The 19,686-nt window shown below is 37.0% G+C and overlaps 1 protein-coding gene and 1 long non-coding RNA gene across 2 annotated transcripts; one reads left to right on the plus strand and one right to left on the minus strand.

The window, feature by feature from the left end:
* The first annotated feature begins 1,972 nt into the window (after window positions 1-1,972).
* Window positions 1,973-11,758, plus strand: LOC131943477 (charged multivesicular body protein 5). Its single transcript, XM_059303638.1, has 7 exons — window positions 1,973-2,176; window positions 7,281-7,385; window positions 8,007-8,053; window positions 8,574-8,667; window positions 10,319-10,390; window positions 10,866-11,087; window positions 11,591-11,758. Exons 1-7 carry the CDS (start codon window positions 2,108-2,110, stop codon window positions 11,645-11,647), a joined length of 666 nt encoding a protein of 221 aa, XP_059159621.1. The 5' UTR covers window positions 1,973-2,107; the 3' UTR covers window positions 11,648-11,758.
* Window positions 3,200-3,865, minus strand: LOC131943478 (uncharacterized). The gene is made up of 2 exons (XR_009386899.1): window positions 3,466-3,865; window positions 3,200-3,334 (listed from the first exon to the last, which is right to left on the minus strand). It is a non-coding gene; the product is annotated as an uncharacterized LOC131943478 (long non-coding RNA).
* Window positions 11,759-19,686: the final 7,928 nt, after the last annotated feature.

Raw genomic sequence — 19,686 nt, forward strand, 5'->3', positions numbered from 1 at the left:
AGATTTACCGTGGCGGAGCACGGGATGCAGCTAGTGATAATATAAGCGGGCTGAGCGTGTCCTTCCTTCCTTCCTTCCGTCCGTCATCGCTATAGATTTTGGGACTATAAAAGTAAACTGCGCACCACGCTGTGCTTTTCAGTGCACCGCAGTGTCTTATTATAAGTATTAGAGTAGGGTTTGTTTATATAGCGGCATAGAGCTATTTTATAATTGCCACGGTTTTTACTCTTTCGCATAACGTCAAGAAAATATTAAATACACGCAAACTGCTAAAACGTATTAAAAAGATTAATGTCAAATATCATTTTAGTTTATATTCCTAGAAAAAATGGATACATTTCCATAAAAGTAGGTCGAAAAAGCTAATTAATTCCACTTTTTTTTGTGGTAATTGTTTCAAGGGAGGTAATTTGAAAATATATTTAACTCAACAATAATTTAAGTTAATCTTTTTTTTATTACTACCGCATTGATTAGTCTATGTTAAGGTTCATAATTAAAAGAGAAAAATGTTAAGATTATTTATATTATTTTCTAATTAGTCTATGATTTCTCAAAATCACTATTTTTTGTTTTTGTTTTTTGGTGCTAACAGATGGTGAAATTTTATAATTATAATATAGAGAATGGCGGAAAGACTCTCTCTGGGCGCGGACGCCTGGGAAAAGCGTGATTTTCGGTGGTAATTCTAATTACATTGCCAATGTGTTTTCTTAGAACCATAAAAGTAAACACCACTTGCCGTACATTCATTTGCATCGCATTGTTTTATTGTAAGTTATGGAGTAGGATCTATTTATGTGACTTAAATGTTTAATGTTGGAAAGGGTCTCTTTGGGCGCGGACGCCTAAAAAGCGTGTTGTTTGGTGGTGATTCTAATGTTGTGGTTGTGTTGTTTTTTTTTTTTTTGGTTGTGTTGTGGTTGTGTTGTGGTTGTATTGTGGTTGTTTTTTGGTTGTGTTGTGGTTGTGTTGTGGCTGTGTTGTGGTTGTGTTTTTGTTGTGGTTGTGTTGTAGTTGTGTTGTGTTGTGTTTGTGTTGTGTTTGTGTTGTGGTTGTGTTGTGGTTGTGTTGTGGTTGTGTTGTGGTTGTGTTGTGTTTGTGTTGTGGTTGTGTTGTGGTTGTGTTGTGTTTGTGGTTGTGTTTTTTGTGTTTGTGTTGTTTTTGTTTGTTTTGTTCTGTTCCAAAGTTGGTACATTTAAAAATGATTTACCGTGGCGGAGCACGGGATGCAGCTAGTATGATTTGGGTCGGCTGAAGTATGGCGTCATCTCTTGGGAAGGGTGGGAAAGATGCGTTTCTTTTGCGACGCCTTCTGGGGTGGTGAAAAAAAGTGTGGCGTCGTTAATGGCTCAGAGTTTCTTACAGCTTCCCTGGGGGGGGGGGGGGGGGGGCAAGAAAGTCGACCGCCCCCCCCCCCACCGAACAAAATTGTATTTATATAGAAAACATACTTTAACCTGTGTCCGCCCTCCCCTCACCCCCAGGAAAACAAATGGTAGCTGAATGTGCATATAAATACAGTAGCCCTATACAGGCTGGTGTAATTGTAATCGCAGACTTTGAGGTCTTGTTTGTAGCAACTAGATTCTATAAGACTATACCTAGATCTTGGGTAATATAGCTTAGAGATGACAGTTACACACACACACACACACACAAATACAAGTATGATTCTATTTTTGGAAAGGTGCATTCACAGTCACAGGGTGTGTGACGCGTTTGTAGTCCTAAAAATGGGAGGTTTCATTGTTTTAGTTTTAGTTAGTTTTACATATTGAGAAAAAATACATTACGTTTAGCTTGCTGTCATAACTAAAATATTCATAGAAGCAAAATTAATTTAAAAGTAATACAAATAAAATTAGTAAAATGTCTTTAACACTTGAGCAGCATGATTTTTATTTTAATAACACTGACAATAAAATAAATAAATAAATATGATATCATCCCGGAAGTCAACAGGACTTCCTGAATGAATTTTGTAAACACAACAGTAATATTTTTTATCAACCGGAGTTCGTCATCCGTCTTTTTGTCTCCAATTTAGATCTAAATTTTATTCTAATTATTTTTATTTTCTTTTTAACCAAAACCTGTAAAAATGAATCGTCTTTTCGGAAGAGGAAAGCCCAAAGAACCTCCACCAAATCTAAATGACTGTATTTCTAATGTAAGTGTTGGTACCCTAACTGTTAGTAACTGAGCCTAACTCAACTGAAAATTTGAACTGATGAACTCATTCATTGATTAAACTGAGCCTAACAACTCTAGATCTAGATTCTAGATCTATATTATATAATGGTAAAATCACGTTATAGCGTCGGAAATTATTGGGTAATGTTCGTTGAGTTTCGGTAACATTCGTTACTGTAAACCATAGTTTATTTGACCGGTGAAATAAAAATAAAGTCAAGTGCATTAAATTAATGTTTTAACTTAATTTACAGTTTAATTGACAGAAAATTAATAACAGATAGAAAATCTAAATATTATTAATAAACTCGAGTGTAGTAATTAATTATTTTTTTTTAAGAAACAGAAAAAACCTGCAGAAGATTTGCGACAACCAGCTCTTGTTCTGTTAGTAAATAAGACGATTAGATTAACTAAAGTTAAAAGTAGTAAGAATAACTAGAATAATGTTTAGTAGCAGCAATAATTAGCACATACACTTAAAATAATTAGAAATACAAAATAATTAGCAAAACAGTATTTAAAATGCAACTAAAATCAATCCTTGCACATTTTTAAACATTATGTATTAAAAATAATAATTTAATATGGCGGCAAATAAATGATGGTTTACAGTATTTCCGGTGGTTTCCGGAACGGCTCGACAGACTACGCCATCGTTTTACTGTTTTTTACTGCTGTACAGTTCCGGAATAATAACCGACGCTATATCGTGATTTTACCTATGGCAGGAAACAGATTCAACCCTCAAGCATCTACTTTTAGGGTCGATTTTCGCCAATTTTCAAAGTAACAAATATTGACATATTATATATCAATTTTGTTGCTTAACAATCGAGGAATTCAAAAATATAAAAATTAATAGCACTAGACATTTACATCACGTTCAAAATGTAGATTAACCACACTCACTCAACTGAGATTTTTTTTTACATCTTAATGTAGTGAGGTCCAAAAATCCACGAAATTCACAAAATTAACGATATAATTACACAGAAATGTCACTTAGGCATACATTTATTTGTAATTATGTCAAACTTTACAAAATATACCAGTTTATAGCTTATTTCTATAATTATTCTTGAGAAAAAAAACGACCGCCCTCCCCTTTAAAATTCTGGCTTTTAGAAACACTCTGGGGAAGAAAAAAATAACAGAGTTAAATATAGAAGGTCTATATAAAAAACATAATTAATAAAATATGTCTATATGCCAATTTTTAATATAGTTGCAGCATTTACATGGCTAATTATAATTGTTTAGTACTTTGAACATTAATTTAAAGTTACGACTGTCTGTGGCGTCATTCAAGTGTAGTGTCAGTGTAGGTGAACAGGGTGTTAGGGCCTGATACGATTTCATTAGAATTGGTAATGAACAGAATGTATAATTAGAACTGGCATATAAAAACAATGTTGATAATAGATGCAGTTGTTTTAATGCTACTTATAATAGATCAAAATGACAAACATAATTAAAACCTAAGAATCTGGAAGCGGTGACCTCATTTTACTGACACGGTTGTCAAATAGTAAGTAAATAGATCTAGATTTAGAATCTACGTAATTTTGAAAATACGCTAGTTCTAGAAGCAAAATCACTTTTAAAAACTGAAGTTAGTGATTAGATCTATAATGAAATTGAAATCAACAACTGATATGTAAGTATCTTTTGATTTTAAAAAAAAATACGCTTAGTTCTAAGAAAAAAATTCTATGGTGTACTCGATCCCTATCCCAAAACGTGCCAGCCATATCGCATGCGTAGTCAGCTACTCAGCTGCTTATCAAATCGATGAATTTTAAAATTATATAATAAAAGTAGGTCACCCTAAAAAAAAGCGTAAAATGGCTCCCGTTTTCACGACAGCCGTCACTCGATTCATAATTTACAGAGTTATAAAGTTCTACTTTCTTTTGGCTATAGATTTAAAGAAATATTAATTTGTTATTTCTCATGCGTTCCAACAATTGTACCTAATTTTAATAAACATTAGATTAGTAAGGACTCGATTCTTTTTAGAATTAGCCCTCGACACTAGTGACTATACAGACTATTGCGAAGAAACAGACTCGCGCGAATGTCGTGCGTAGGCTGGTTCAGTGGCGAAGGTTAGAACCCAATTTGCGACGGAAAACTTTTACTTTGAAATAATTACATTATCAATTAATTTCGATTTAAAACAAATGGCTTAAAGTCAAAAGTAAACTAACATTTAAAAACTTTGTTATTCGCAGTGTACTCAAGATTCTCGTGTTTTAAAGATAAGTCTAGTTTTACTACGTGTGCGTGCATGGTGCGAATACCGATTTTCCGCGACAGAAAATCATTAAAAATATAAAAAAAAGTATCTACGGCAAAATAATAATTATATTTTACAGAATTAAATAGATTTAACTCAACTGTTATTTAAATACATGCTTCGGAGTAAAAAAATACAATTTTATATCCGTAAAAAATTAACTGAAATTCCCGCTTTCAGCGACGCCGATGTGTCGTAATTTTCGGCAGTCATTTTGTTCAAATTAAAGTAAAAAACGCATTCAAATATACTTTTTTTTACTTTCATAATTTACAGCAATCATTTCTAATGAAAAATCCATAAAAAAATAATAGTTATTTTTACAAAATATTATTTCTTACCTCATTAGTGCAGTACACGTACTTTCCAAGTAGATCCATTCCGTCTAGATTTGCATACTTCGCATCCTTCGCCGCGGCACAAAATGTCATAAAAAACGAATTCCACAAAAATGTTGCTAACGAAGCTTGTAAAAACCTTGCTCTATTTATCAGTATAAACAAAATCCCCGAACGATGTCTGGTTAGAAAGTTTATGAACTTCGAAGACCGAATATGCATTTTGCGGTACCAATCTGTTTCCTGCCATATATAATATATTACTCTAACACTAACTTAAACTTAATTAATAATTAAACTCTTAAACTAACTTAAAAAAAACTTCTAACCTAGATCTAGTTTTTAGTAAAACTCCATTTTTAGGCATTTTAGCTTATTTTATTCTCCGCTTCTTGTTTACCTCCAGTTGAGCGTCCGAAACACACCAAAACATTAGGAAAACACGTATTTGTATTGTATTTTTGTTTTAACAAATGAATAAAAAAACAAAGAGACTAGATTCTAGATCTAACTTTGTTTAAGATTTTGATAATTAACTTTTGTCAAAACTTGAGAAAAATCCAAATTTAGAGTATTGAATGTGCTATGTACTATGTATACGTGTGTCAGAATTTTCATGGCAATGGGTGAAGTACGTAAACGTAGCTCACAATTGAAAGGCAGTTAAGTTTGTATTGTTACAAGTATCTCCCAGGCATGATACTATAAATAAACATTAATGAACTGACAATGACCCCAAAACTGAGGCCAACACAATTTCAAACAGCTATTGCCCGAGCTATGACATATGCTGATAATTAAAATCAATGTGAACTCATGGTGAACCCTTGACTGTGTAAGGATTTTTCTCCCGCTGACGATCACACCCTATGTAATTGAAAAGTTCTAATGCTTTTTAAATGTTTTTACCTTTTCTAATTAAAAATCACATTCATAAAAAAAATAAGTAGATCAAGTTTTTTCCTAATGTTTTTGTGTGTTTGGTTGTGTTAATAATAATATACGCTCAACTGGAGGTGAACGTGAAACGGGGAATAAAATACGCTAAAATGGAGTTTTATCCCAATAAGTACTACTAAATTGTGAATTACTAGTATCAGTAGATAGTATCAGACTATCAGTAGACCGTTTGATTCAACGCTTCCGGGTTTGTCATTTTCATGGCATCTCACGACTCATGCGCTTACTAAAATGGCGACCAGTTTCGCTTTCACTAAGTGGTAGAGGGATAAAACTATTGATTACGATCCCATCGTTAATTTTAGAAAACGGAACTATCCGTTTCTATTTCAGTCTGTTATTTAAGAATTCCCAGAATTTCTTTGTTTGTCTCGCAAGCGGCGCATAAGTGAAAAGAGCTCTATGTATTCTTGTCTTTTAAATCAAATAACTCTGAAATATCGCTTGGCCCGCAAACCAGCTTATGGGGTTTATGAGATGTGTTCATGGGTAATGATCACCCCTCAATAATGCCATTTTATTATAATCTTTTTTGGTGAAAACGAGGCGCGGAAAAATAATTGTGCTGTGCAAGAATCCAATCATTTGGCTAGATTTATGACTGTTTTTTATGTCATACCTAAAAATAGAATGTGACAGATGACCATGTGTGGGGTGACAGATGACCAGTTGTGGGTGACAGATGACCAGTTGTGGGGTGACAGATGACCAGTTGTGGGGTGACAGATGACCAGCTTTGGGGTGACAGATGACCAGTGGTGGGGTGACAGATGACCAGTTGTGGGTGACAGATGACCAGTAGTGGGGTGACAGATGACCAGTTGTGGGGTGACAGATGACCAGTTGTGGGGTGACAGATGACCCTGTGTGGGGTGACAGATGACCAGTAGTGGGGTGACAGATGACCAGTTGTGGGGTGACAGATGACCAGTTGTGGGGTGACAGATGACCAGTTGTGGGTGACAGATGACCAGTTGTGGGATGACAGATGACCAGTTGTGGGGTGACAGATGACCCTGTGTGGGGTGACAGATAGCCAGTTGTGGGGTGACAGATGACCAGTTGTGGGTGACAGATGACCAGTTGTGGGTGACAGATGACCAGTTGTGGGGTGACAGATGACCAGTTGTGGGGTGACAGATGACCAGTAGTGGGGTGACAGATGACCAGTTGTGGGGTGACAGATGACCAGTTGTGGGGTGACAGATGACCCTGTGTGGGGTGACAGATGACCAGTTGTGGGGTGACAGATGACCAGTTGTGGGGGTGACAGATGACCCTGTGTGGGGTGACAGATGACCAGTTGTGGGGTGACAGATGACCAGTTGTGGGGTGACAGATGACCCTGTGTGGGGTGACAGATGACCAGTAGCGGGGTGACAGATGACCAGTTGTGGGGTGACAGATGACCAGTTGTGGGGTGACAGATGACCAGTGGTGGGGTGACAGAATGAATAGATGTGAAATTTTGTGATCAACAGATTGACAGTAGGGGTGAGTCTATGGATAAAAAGATTGCCCGACTGGATGCAGAGCTGAAGAAATACAAGGACCAGATGAAGAAGATGAGGGAAGGCCCAGCTAAGGTGGGTAACACTTACAGTAGATATGACACCAATGGTATACACATCAGGGAAATATCACAGTAACTATGGCATAATTTGACACCAATGGTGGTATACACATTAGGGAAACATCGCAGTAACTATGGCATAATATGACACCAATGGTGGTATACACATTAGGGAAACATTGCAGTAACTATGGCATAATTTGACACCAATGGTGGTATACACATTAGGGAAACATCGCAGTAACTATGGCATAATATGACACCAATGGTGGTATACACATTAGGGAAACATTGCAGTAACTATGACATATGACACCAATGGTGGTATAAACATTAGGGAAACATCGCAGTAACTATGACAGATATGACACCAATGGTGGTATAAATACAGGGAAACATCGCAGTAACTATGACACGACATTTTACAAGCTAGTCAGCAAAGTTTGAGAGTAACACAGTAGTAGGTATAACTTGACCTGTGTTATTTTTTACCCATCAGGAAATACATAATTATTTGATATTTAAAAAATGTCATTTGCCTGCCTCTAACAGAATCTGATATTTAAAAAATGTCATTTGCCTGCTTCCAACACAATTTGATATATAAAAAATGTCATTTGCCTGCTTCTAACAGAATCAAGTGAAGCAGAAAGCCATGCGTGTATTAAAGCAAAAGAGAATGTGAGTATCAGACTTTTGTTGTTTGGTTTCTTTGTCTGTCTGGACTGGTTTTGTTCCCAGATTCTAGCTGTTGTTTGGTTTCTTTGTCTGTCTGGACTGGTTTTGTTCCCAGATTCTAGCTGTTGTTTGGTTTCTTTGTCTGTCTGGACTGGTTTTGTTCCCAGATTCTAGCTGTTGTTTGGTTTCTTTGTCTGTCTGGACTGGTTTTGTTCCAAGATACTAGCTGTTGTGAAGTGACCCTAATGGTCCTGTTGTAATTGGGGGGGGGGGGAGAGAATGACAGGGGGGGGGGGAGACTATTGGATTTTTCTGCTTTCTGTACTAAGCATTGTGGTGAAAGATTTTATTTTCTCAGTCTGTGACCTTTGCCCATGTTGACCTCTGCCCCCTGTTGACCTCTGCCCCCGTTGACCTCTGCCCCCTGTTGACCTCTGCCCCTGTTGACCTCTGCCCCCTGTTGACCTCTGCCCCCTGTTGACCTCTGCCCCTGTTGACCTCTGCCCCCTGTTGACCTGTACAGGTATGAGAACCAGAGAGACCAGCTGAGCCAACAGTCCTTTAACCTGGAGCAACAAAATTACGCCATACAAAGTCTCAAGGACACAAAAACCACAGTGAGTTAATTGCTCAAAGATATACATCAGTAGCGTAGCGAGGGGGGGTTACATGTCCCCGGGTGCCGACCTTAGGGGGCGCCAAAATGGGTTGGAAAAATAAATTGAAAGGTTGATGGGGGTGCAAATTGAAAGTTTGAGGGGGGGGGGGTGCTAATCCAAAGTTTGAGGGGGGGGGTGCAAAATGAAAAGTTTGTCCCCGGGCGCCGGGAAGGGTCGCTACGCCTCTGATATACAAAGAGTTATTTCCTTTTAAAATATCCAGTTATTGCCATATAAAATAGTCAGTGATTTCCTTTTATAAAACTTCGCTTTGAAATGTTGTTTAGTGATCTCACTTATGTTTACTACACAAATTTATGTTTTAAAAAGAAATTAAAATGTGTATAGGCAAGTTATTAAAAAATATTATTAATGCACCTGAATTTTACTTTCTCTGTGAACACGATAACTTGAGTACCGTTGCATCTAGGTTGATGAAATTTCATATGCAAGTATTACATCAAATTTGTAGTTCTATATAAACGTTTCAGCAATTTCCAGTAACCGGAAGTGGAACTTATTCTACTTTAAATTTTTCGAAATCCTATAACTTGAGTACTGTTTCAGATAGATAAATGAAATTTCACATGTAAATGATCTAAGTAAATGATCTAATTATCTGCCTTCTGTCAAATTTTGAGTAATTTCTGTTGACCAGAAGTTCTAATATACGCTAATTCTGATTTCTCAAAAAAACGCAAGTGAATTTATAAAGTACTAATAATATTCCCCACTATTATACACATCATTTGGTGTGCAATTATTTTTTCTACGAGATTCAATTCTATTTTTAAAAAGTTTAAGTATATAAAATGAATTAAAAATCATGTCTATATCCCGAGTTGTCATCCCCTGTAGTGTTATATAAGAATATATATATATATATATATATATTAATATATAAGAAAATTAGGGGAAATTACTCCCGTTTTATTTTTAAATGATTATTTCATCGATTATGTATTTTTCTCAATTTAAACATTTTTGTTTTTAATAAATATTTTGGGCAGTTAAATTTTAACACTAAGGCCCCACAGTTCATGAAAAAATATGGCGGGGGGTCTCACAGCTCACATTTTTTTATCTTAGGCCAATACAATAAAAAGAAATGATAAGCAACAGACACCCAAACTCATCAAGTTTTTCCTGCCCTATAGTCATTGTTTTGTTTCAACCTGAATTAGATTAAATGTAGATTTTCCTGTAGTTTTCTTTCAACTTATCAAGGTGATTCTGTCAACCTGTTTCTGTCAACCTGTTTCTGTCAACCTGTTTCTGTCAACCTGTTTCTGTCAACCTGTTTCTGTCAACCTGTTTCTGTCAACCTGTTTCTGTCAACCTGTTTCTGTCAACCTGTTTCTGTCAACCTGTTTCTGTCAACCTGTTTCTGTCAACCTGTTTCTGTCAACCTGTTTCTGTCAACCTGTTTCTGTCAACCTGTTTCTGTCAACCTGTTTCTGTCAACCTGTTTCTGTCAACCTGTTTCTGTCAACCTGTTTCTGTCAACCTGTTTCTGTCAACCTGTTTCTGTCAACCTGTTTCTGTCAACTTGTTTCTGTCAACCTTTGTATCGCTGGTCCAGTTTTGATTGACCTGTTGTGTGTTTCAGGTGGATGCTATGAAAATTGGGGTCAAAGATTTCAAGAAAGCTTACAAACATGTCAATATAGACCAAATAGAGGTGAGTCTGTGGCTCCTATAATTATTTGCTCAAGATGCTTTCTGAAATTGTAAACAGAAAGCACACCTTAGTCAGCCTTTTAAATTAGTTTTAACGTTGTTCATTATAAAGTGTTAAATAGCTCTATTTATTTCTATCATTTTTCTTTGTTGTCAAAATATTTGCAGTTTTCTGATTTTTTTTTAAGCTTAAAAATTCAAAGCTGTGTTTGCTAATTTGTTGCCAGAGTTGGGTTGGGCTAGCATAGTTTATACATTTATCATCCTATAATTTGTTGCTACAGCAATGTTGGGTAGGGTTGGGTTGGGCTAGCATAGTTTATACATTTATCATCCTATAATTTGTTGCTAGAGTAATGTTGAGTAGGGTTGGGTTGGGCTAGCATAGTTTATACATTTATCATACTGCTATTGATCGTGTACAGACCTTTGACCTTTTTCTAGTCATAAATTGGCATAGTTTTGTAATTCTACAGAATATGCAGGACGACCTTGAAGACCTTATGGAACAAACAAATGAAATTCAAGAGGTCATGGGGCGGAGCTACGGCATGCCTGAACTTGATGATGACGAGCTGGAGGCGGAGCTTGATGCCTTAGGAGATGAGCTAGGCCTGGATGAGGACGCCTCGTACCTGGATGACGCGGTGGCCGCGCCTTCAGCTCCAACTAGCGAGCCTGGCGGGGAGAGTAGTCGGGTAAAGGCTCCGCACATGTCTCATGTTTTCCTCAGCACATGTCTCATGTTTACCTCAGCACATGTCTCATGTTTACCTCAGCACATTCAGATATCTCATGTTTACCTCAGCACATATCTCATGTTTACCTCAGCACATATCTCATGTTTACCTCAGCACATGTCTCATGTTTACCTCAGCACATGTCTCATGTTTACCTCAGCACATGTCTCATGTTTACCTCAGCACATGTCTCATGTTTACCTCAGCACATATCTCATGTTTACCTCAGCACATGTCTCATGTTTACCTCAGCACATGTCTCATGTTTACCTCAGCACATGTCTCATGTTTACCTCAGCACATGTCTCATGTTTACCTCAGCACATGTCTCATGTTTACCTCAGCACATGTCTCATGTTTACCTCAGCACATGTCTCATGTTTACCTCAGTACATATCTCATGTTTACCTCAGCACATTTCTCATGTTTACCCCAACTAACATGTTCCCTTGTTCCCCCAGGGCGATGTTCCCGTGGATGAGTTTGGGCTGCCACAGATTCCTCAAGGCGCCAAATAAAATTAGCTGCTCCACCATTTCATCATTAGCCTGTCCTCATTAGTGGCTGTAATTATCTCTATTGATTGCTCTATCCATCCCTGATCATAAATTATTTTGTATTTATTGTCATCTGTTTTTTGTTGCAGTAGTGTGGGTGTGTGGATGTTCTCTGTGTGTGTGGGGGGGGGGGGGGAGTCAACTGGCATGTCTCTCATTGTGTGTGAGTGGTTGTGTGTGTGTGTATGACATAAGGGCAGGAGTAACCTTGACCCACTAACCTTGACCCACTAACTTTGACCCACTAACCTTCAACTTGACCATCCCAGGGTTCAGGAGGCTGGTACATTTCTGGATGTCATGATGACATTTAGCTGGATGACATTTATCTGCATGGCATTTAGGTACCTCACATTGTTTTAGCAATCAACCCCCCACCAGGTGTGGTCCAGTGAGGCCCCCGGGAGGTGGGGTGGGGCCCAGTGGGTAGGGTGGGGCCCAGTGGGTAGGGTGGGGCCCAGTGGGTAGGGTGAAATAAAAATTTGAATCTTAAAATTGTTCTTCAATTTTATTGTGTATGAATTGGGTAAAATTGTAGGGTAACATTAAAATTGTAAGGTAACATTAAAATTGTAAGGTAACATTAAAATTGGAACAACATAAGGTAATTCAAGGAAGTTAACCCAGTGGACATTTAACTTTGTTAAGCTGAATGTTTGTAACTGAATACCACTATCATAATTAAGGGGAGGTAACATGTCACTTGTCAAACTATTATTAGTTGTCAGTGATCTCCCTTAGGTTATGGCTAAGCTGGTCTAAAATAAACATAATAAAAACCTTTAAAATAACAATTTTTTTAGTACACTGAAAGAACAAAAGAAAATTAAAGCAGTTTCTTAAATAAACGCTTAGGTCGCTTGTAAAATCTCTCAATACATTTTTGCGACCAAAGCTTTTGTTAAAGATCTCAAATTATTTCAATATTTTCAGTGCAGTTGAAAGCTTTTTATTAATTATTATAAAGGTTTTTTGTTTTCTTCTTGTTTTATTTTCCACTTCTTAGTGATTCGTTCTTAAAAAATCGACACCACCTAGGCTACGACTGAAAATATTTGAGTTAAAACCCGATCAGTAGCTTGCAATCTCTAAAAAAAAAAATATTAAAAGAAATCACTGCATTAGAAGTAGGTCAAAGTTGAGTTCTGAGATTTGTTACAAACCCACAGACAGACATGGTGAACTAAAAAAAAAAATAATTTTTTTTTATCTTTAGATAAAAAGTGAAACAATGCTAACTAGAAGAGCGGTTTAAAGAGTTGATAGTGAAACATTACTAGAGAGCGGACTAAAGAGTTGATAGTGAAACATTACTAGAGAGCGGACTAAAGAGTTGATAGTGAAACATTGCTAGAGAGCGGACTAAAGAGTTGTTAGTGAAACATTACTAGAGAGCGGACTAAAGAGTTGATAGTGAAACATTACTAGAGAGCGGACTAAAGAGTTGATAGTGAAACATTGCTAGAGAGCGGACTAAAGAGTTGATAGTGAAACATTGCTAGAGAGCGGACTAAAGAGTTGATAGTGAAACATTACTAGAGAGCGGACTAAAGAGTTGATAGTGAAACATTACTAGAGAGCGGACTAAAGAGTTGATAGTGAAACATTGCTAGAGAGCGGACTAAAGAGTTGATAGTGAAACATTGCTAGAGAGCGGACTAAAGAGTTGATAGTGAAACATTACTAGAGAGCGGACTAAAGAGTTGATAGTGAAACATTGCTAGAGAGCGGACTAAAGAGTTGATAGTGAAACATTGCTAGAGAGCGGACTAAAGAGTTGATAGTGAAACATTGCTAGAGAGCGGACTAAAGAGTTGATAGTGAAACATTGCTAGAGAGCGGACTAAAGAGTTGATAGTGAAACATTACTAGAGAGCGGACTAAAGAGTTGATAGTGAAACATTGCTAGAGAGCGGACTAAAGAGTTGATAGTGAAACATTACTAGAGAGCGGACTAAAGAGTTGATAGTGAAACATTACTAGAGAGCGGACTAAAGAGTTGATAGTGAAACATTGCTAGAGAGCGGACTAAAGAGTTGATAGTGAAACATTGCTAGAGAGCGGACTAAAGAGTTGATAGTGAAACATTACTAGAGAGCGGACTAAAGAGTTGATAGTGAAACATTGCTAGAGAGCGGACTAAAGAGTTGATAGTGAAACATTGCTAGAGAGCGGACTAAAGAGTTGATAGTGAAACATTGCTAGAGAGCGGACTAAAGAGTTGATAGTGAAACATTACTAGAGAGCGGACTAAAGAGTTGATAGTGAAACATTGCTAGAGAGCGGACTAAAGAGTTGATAGTGAAACATTACTAGAGAGCGGACTAAAGAGTTGATAGTGAAACATTGCTAGAGAGCGGACTAAAGAGTTGATAGTGAAACATTACTAGAGAGCGGACTAAAGAGTTGATAGTGAAACATTGCTAGAGAGCGGACTAAAGAGTTGATAGTGAAACATTACTAGAGAGCGGACTAAAGAGTTGATAGTGAAACATTACTAGAGAGCGGACTAAAGAGTTGATAGTGAAACATTACTAGAGAGCGGACTAAAGAGTTGTTGATTCTATTTTTGACGTGCCATGTGGCAATGACTTACAGTAGCCCTAAAACAAAATACATTTGTGCTACGTGTAGCTAGTGCTACCAATAGATAGCATCCACCACACGCCCCCACACACCCCTCTCACACATGACGAGATTCCACCTTCAAGACGAGAAGTGCATTATTAGTAACGCCTTTAGATAAGACAGGTCATTGAACGGGGCGGGGGACTGTTAACAGGGGCGTCGATCATGGGAGGGGGGGGGGGGGGGTTAACGTCAGACATTGAAAAAATTGTTACAGGAGCAGACGATAGCTCATGTCAGCTCTGCTAAAAGGATATGTAGACATACAAACAATGTCTGTAATAAATCGGGAGTGATCTCCCCTAAACTTTCTCGAATATTCTTTTATAAAAAAAACAGGAGATGGGAACTCGGGATATAGACATGAATTTTAATCCATTTTAAATACTTAAACTTTTTAAAATAGAATAAAATCTCGTAGAAAAAAGAATTGCACACCTGTGAACGCCAAATAAAACGTGCATAATAGCAGAGGCGTAGCGACCCTTCCCGGCGCCCGGGGACATACTTTCAATTTGGCGCCCCCCTCGGGAGCAAATTTTCGATGAAATAGCGTAAATTAGTACTTCCAATCAACGGAAATTACTCAAAATTTGACAGAATGTAGAGAATTAGATCTTTTACTTACATGTGAAATTTCATTTATCTACCTGAAATAGTACTCAAGTTATAGGCTTTTGAAAAATTCAAAGTAGAAAAAGTACCACTTCCGGTTATCGGAAATCGCTCAAAAGTTGATACGGATCTACGATTTTGATAAAATACTTATATATGAAATTTCATCAACCTAGCTGTAACGGTACTCAAGTTATCGTGTTTACACACAGACAGACACACAGACATACGGACAGAATTGCAAAGTCCAGTTTTTACGACTCGATAACGCATAAAACGCCAAAATGTTTATATTTATATATTTGTATTTATAATTTTTGTCTGATTAAAATAAGTCCTCTATACTCCGGATGTGATGAAGGACTGAGGAGTAAAACGGTGAAAACTGTCAAAATTTTTGTGCACGATAACAATACTTTCTCTATACTTCGTATATACGAGAAAGTAAAAATACAAACATATGTAAACAATATATGTGAACGTACAAACAATATATATGAATATACAAACAATATATGTGAACATACAATCAATATATGTGGTGGTGAGACAGTTTATATTTGTGTACACCTGTGGTGATGTGTACACCTGTGGTGATGTGTACACCTGTGGTGATGTGTACACCTGTGGTGATGTGTACACCGCTATGATAAGGCGAGTGAGATGACGAGAGATCTGACAGACGAAAGATTAAGGGAGATAACGATGGAGCCAACAGGTCAGTATATTGTTCTAGTAGACTTGTGGTCCTCCTGTAACCAACTACTTTGTAACTTTAACCGTAGTACTCTAACTGCGACTTTTGTCAAGCTTGAGGTTAGGTGTAAGTTTTAGGGTTATGACTACGACATTATTTAATATCAATGGGTAGTTACCAGAGACATGGAAATTAAAAGCCTAGTTTTAATAGTCTAATTTTAGAAGTGAATGTAGATATAGAGTCTACAAAACAAATACCGGAAAAGTAACCAAAATATAAAGCTCAAACGGATTCTGTGTCACTGTATGTGGCGGACAGTGGAAGGATGGACACTTGGCAAAAGAGCCACATAGTAAAAGAAAATAGAGCTTTTATTATCTAAATGAATGGTTAAAAAAACAAGTAATGTGGAAGATTTCGTAAAACAAGTTTCATTTTCCAAACTTACCATTTTAACTAACGTCATAAGAAATGAACAAAGTCAAAGAAAATAGTATCATCTTTCACAAATGTTTTAAAAGTGTGCACATTATTCCACTTTGTTCTTTTATTGTCGATTACTTCCCTTGATAAATCACACATTTTTTACTTCCCTTTAAAAAAATTTCATCGGGGGAAAAATCTTTTTATTAGTTGGTTTTGGTGTTGGAAAAAAAATAATGATGTAATTAGCGTGAATTGATAAATTGCAATTTGATAGGTAAAACACGGATATTTTAAATACTGCCTTTTTACTTTCTCGTATACGAAGAATAGAGAAAGTATTGTAATCGTGCAAAAAAAAATTATTTAAAAATCGAGATTTTTGCAAAACCTCGACGTTTTACATCTTCCCTGAGTTGCAATGTTTTTCGTAAGTCAGTGTGTGTATGTTTGTGTGTGCTTGTGTGTGTGTATAAACACGATAATTTGAGTACCGTTACAGCTAGGTTGATGAAATTTCATATATATATGTATATATATATATATATATATATATATATATATATATATATATATATATATATATATATATATATATATATATATAATATCACATCAAATATGTAGTTCTGTAACAGTTTTTTAACGATTTCCGGTAACCGGAAGTGGAATTTACTCTACTTTCAATTTTTCAAAAGCCTATAACTTGAGTACTATTTCAAATAGATGAACAAAATTTCACATATAAGTAAAAGATCTACTTTTCTGCCTTCTATCAAATTAGGGTAATTTTCGTTGACCGAAAGTAGTTATTTAAGCTATTTTCGATTTCTCAAAAAAAAAAAAAAAACAACGCTTGTGAATTTATAAAGTACTAATATTAATTATTATTCCGCACTATTATACACATATTATTTAGCGTTCACTTGGTGTGCAATTCTTTTTTCTACGAGATTCTATTCTTTTTTCAAAAAGTTTAGTAATTTAAAATGGATTTAAAATATGGCCGATTCTAGTCGGAATAAGATACGCATGCGATACGCATGCGCAATGGAGAGAAACTACGACTTAGCGGCGATGTTTTCGATGGTACTGCGCATGCGTGTGTTTACAACCGCAGAACCCTAATACCAACCCTAATCCTATCCTTAACCCTATCCCTAATCCTATCCCTAACCCTAGCCCTAATCCTAACCCTAACCCTAACCCTAGCCCTAATCCTATCCCTAACCCTAGCCCTAATCCTATCCCTAACCCTATCCCTAATCCTATCCCTAACCCTATCCCTAATCTTACCCCTAACCCTCATTCTAGCCCTAACCCTAGCCATAGGTCACTGCGCATGCGCAGAACTATCTTTTGCCGAAAAATCTTATTCCGAGTAGACACTTCGTTAAAATATTGTCTATATCCTGAGTTGCCATCCTCCGTAGTGTTATATTAGTTTACTAATTATTATTTTAAATCAATAACAGTTTAGAAGCCGCTCCTAAATGTCCTCTATCTTTCGGTTGGCGGATAAGCTGTGGGTATTATAGTCGTTCACTAAATTGAATCAGGCACGTCCGCCGACGCTCCGGCAGGGTTTGATTTGGCGCCCTGTGTTATCCTGTGAGCGTTCTGTTGCATACGTTCGTGTTAAACAGTGCGATAGACTAAGGATAAGAAAGGTTACTATAGTCCCGTGAGCGCTATGGCGCCTTCGTTCGGTTTAGTGAGTTCAATAGACTATGGATGAGATGGGGTATTGTGGTCGTTTACTAAGTTGAATCAGGCGAGTTGACGCCACGGGCTATACTGTGAGCACTATGTGTTTATGTTTGCATTTAAATTTGAGTTTATGTTCTGCGTTATTGCTTTTCTAATTGTGTTATTGTTTGCGTTTTTTGTGTTTGTGTTTCCTTTGGTGTTTGTGTTTGTTTTTGGGTTTTAGTTTGCGTTTGCATTTGTGTTATGTTTGCGTTTGTTTTTGTGTTTCGGTTACGGTTGGTTTTTGTTAAGTTTAATGTTAGTGTTAAGTTTTGGGTTGTGTTCTTTTGTCAAACGTCCTTGTCGGGTATATGCTGCTTAATAAACACACAAGTCATGTTCCTTTAACGATAAGTTTTTTAATTGTAAGCGTTAGTATCAGGATTACAGTTGGGGTTATTAGGTGTTTTATTTCAAGTGTAATTTCCGGATCCGGTTAAAATGCCGATTCGGATGAAAATCTGTTTTCATCGCCGTTTTTCGTTTCCAGTTAAATTTGAAGTTAAGGTGGTGCTTTTGGTTTCGGTTTAGAGAAAAAGATAACACTATCAACCTAGAGACGGTTGTATGTCTCCCTCAACGGCCCATTAATCTAGTAGGGTTAGAATTAGGATTAGGGTTGTTTAGGATTTGAGATATGGAGCTAGTTATGAAGGTAGATAGGAATAGGTATAATTTATACTCTAAAAGGGTGATGGGTGGAAGGGGGTGGGGCATTACACGTGGACATGACAGAGAGATACTTGACAGATTGTAGTAAAAAAAACCCAGAAAACAAAGCGGGAGTGATCTCCCCTAAACTTTCCCGAATATTCTTATATAATACTACGGGGACGGCAACTCGGGATGGAGACATGATTTTTTGATGTGGTGACCCTGGCACCACTCCGCTCCCACCATCTCGTCACCCTCACTAATTCCATCAATTGAGTTGCAACACACAGCGGCACCGTGTTAAGATTCGACACAGTCAACTTGACACACTTTAACTGCCCAACGTTGTGGAAACAGTTCTTGCCATGAAGGGCGACCACTCAGTCTCGTCAACACACCGGAGCAGACCGTGTACACAGCTAGAGATACAGTGTCTGGTCGTGGAGATATGGTTCAACATCGAGTTTAACATTTTGTTGTCTTGGTTTAACTCTAGCCAGCGTTTAACTTGCTTTAACTCTAGCTAGCGTTTAACTTGGTTTAACTCTAGCTAGCGTTTAACTTGGTTTAACTATAGCTAGCGTTTAACTTGGTTTAACTATAGCTAGCGTTTAACTTGGTTTAACCATAGCTAGCGTTTAACTTAGTTTAACTCTAGCTAGCGTTTAACTTGGTGCAGTAATTGTGCCAAGCTTTAGTCAGCGCAGGGTAAGATGTCTTTGTGTTTGTAGATGTGTTTGTAGATGTGTTTGTAGATGTGTTTGTCGGTTTGTTTATGTTCATTTTTGTAAATGTGTTTGTATTCATGTGTTATAATTATTAATTTGTGTTTTTAGACGTGTTTGTGTTTGTAGATGTGTTTGTGTTAATGTGTTGCGGTTCTGTGTTTATGTGTTTTTGTTTACATGTTATAAATCATTGATGCGAGAATTTTATTCATGCAAAGTGTCACAATTTTTATGTAAACATTTTCCATTTACATATATTTGCGAGGGGGTAGGGGCAATAATTTAATTTAGATTTCAGTACAAATATTGTGAGAAGCCTTAAATGTAGCTGTTGGCACATTACCGTGAACAACATTATTTCTAAAAATTGTTTTGGATTCGTGAGAATAAAAAGTTAACCATCTACATTCGACAGACCGACTGACCTAATTAGGCTACCGACAGCTGGTTCAGTGTTACATATGCACACGTAATGCACGAGAAATGCATCGGGAAAACTAGGT

Source organism: Physella acuta, unplaced genomic scaffold (assembly GCF_028476545.2).
Source record: "Physella acuta isolate Inbredline_101_S28 unplaced genomic scaffold, ASM2847654v3 ptg000457l, whole genome shotgun sequence".
Classification (NCBI taxonomy): domain Eukaryota; kingdom Metazoa; phylum Mollusca; class Gastropoda; family Physidae; genus Physella; species Physella acuta.